General features: G+C 35.4%; 1 protein-coding gene across 1 annotated transcript in view; it reads left to right on the top strand.

Moving 5' to 3' along the window:
* Nucleotides 1-304: 304 nt before the first annotated feature.
* Nucleotides 305-765, top strand: part of LOC107578867 (stAR-related lipid transfer protein 9-like) — a gene marked incomplete at both ends in the record, with an annotated part of 5,255 nt that continues 4,794 nt past the window's right edge. The window contains one exon of the mRNA XM_016264772.1: nt 305-447. Coding sequence (XP_016120258.1) covers nt 305-447 — 143 coding nt within the window. The remainder of the gene's footprint in view (nt 448-765) is intronic.

The following is a 765-nucleotide window of genomic DNA, read 5'->3' as shown; positions in this document are numbered from 1 at the left end:
TTCGTAACAATTCTGTTAATTCCTAACATATTAACAACCAGTTGGACAACAAAAAATTGTCCAAATGCTAAAATATATTGTAATTTAAAACCTAACAACTAAATGTACAGAAATGCACATAGCAACTGTGACTAAACTCGGGCCCAATTACACTCTTAAAAGATCAATGAATAAATGTTTTAGCACTCCAGGCTACTTTACATACTGAAAGATAATCTTCCCATTTCTATTCTCTAGCAGGAAGAGAGTGTCCGTGACTCAAATCATGGAAAGGATGATGATGTTATTATGCTGTTTATCTTAGGTCTCTCTCAGCATGTAGTGACTGACTACAAACAAGCAGTGGATCTGCTTGAGGAGGGCATCGCTAACCGCATCACAGCCGCTACACATGTCCATGACGCTAGCAGTCGATCTCATGCCATCTTTACCATTCAGTACACACAGGTTTGAATCTCATTAAGTTCATAGCAACTGAAGATCTCTCATCAGTCTTTTTCAAACACCCAAACTGCATTAGACTACTTTAGTTGTGTAACTAAATGGCTTCTAGTCACACTAGATATTTCACACATATTTCACGCTAGACACTAGATATTTTGATTTATTATCCATGTGCCAAAAATGTAATGAAATCACCTTTACAATACTGTTTTTGTACAGTATGGGGTCAGTAGGATTTTTTTTCCTAAAGAAATTAGTACTCTTATTCAGCAAAGATGGATTCAATTGATCAAAAGTAACATTGAACACTTTTATAATGTT

Source organism: Sinocyclocheilus grahami, unplaced genomic scaffold (assembly GCF_001515645.1).
Source record: "Sinocyclocheilus grahami isolate Dianchi unplaced genomic scaffold, SAMN03320097.WGS_v1.1 scaffold12413.1, whole genome shotgun sequence".
NCBI classification, from domain to species: Eukaryota; Metazoa; Chordata; class Actinopteri; order Cypriniformes; family Cyprinidae; genus Sinocyclocheilus; species Sinocyclocheilus grahami.
This window is presented reverse-complemented; position numbering and strand designations above follow the sequence as displayed.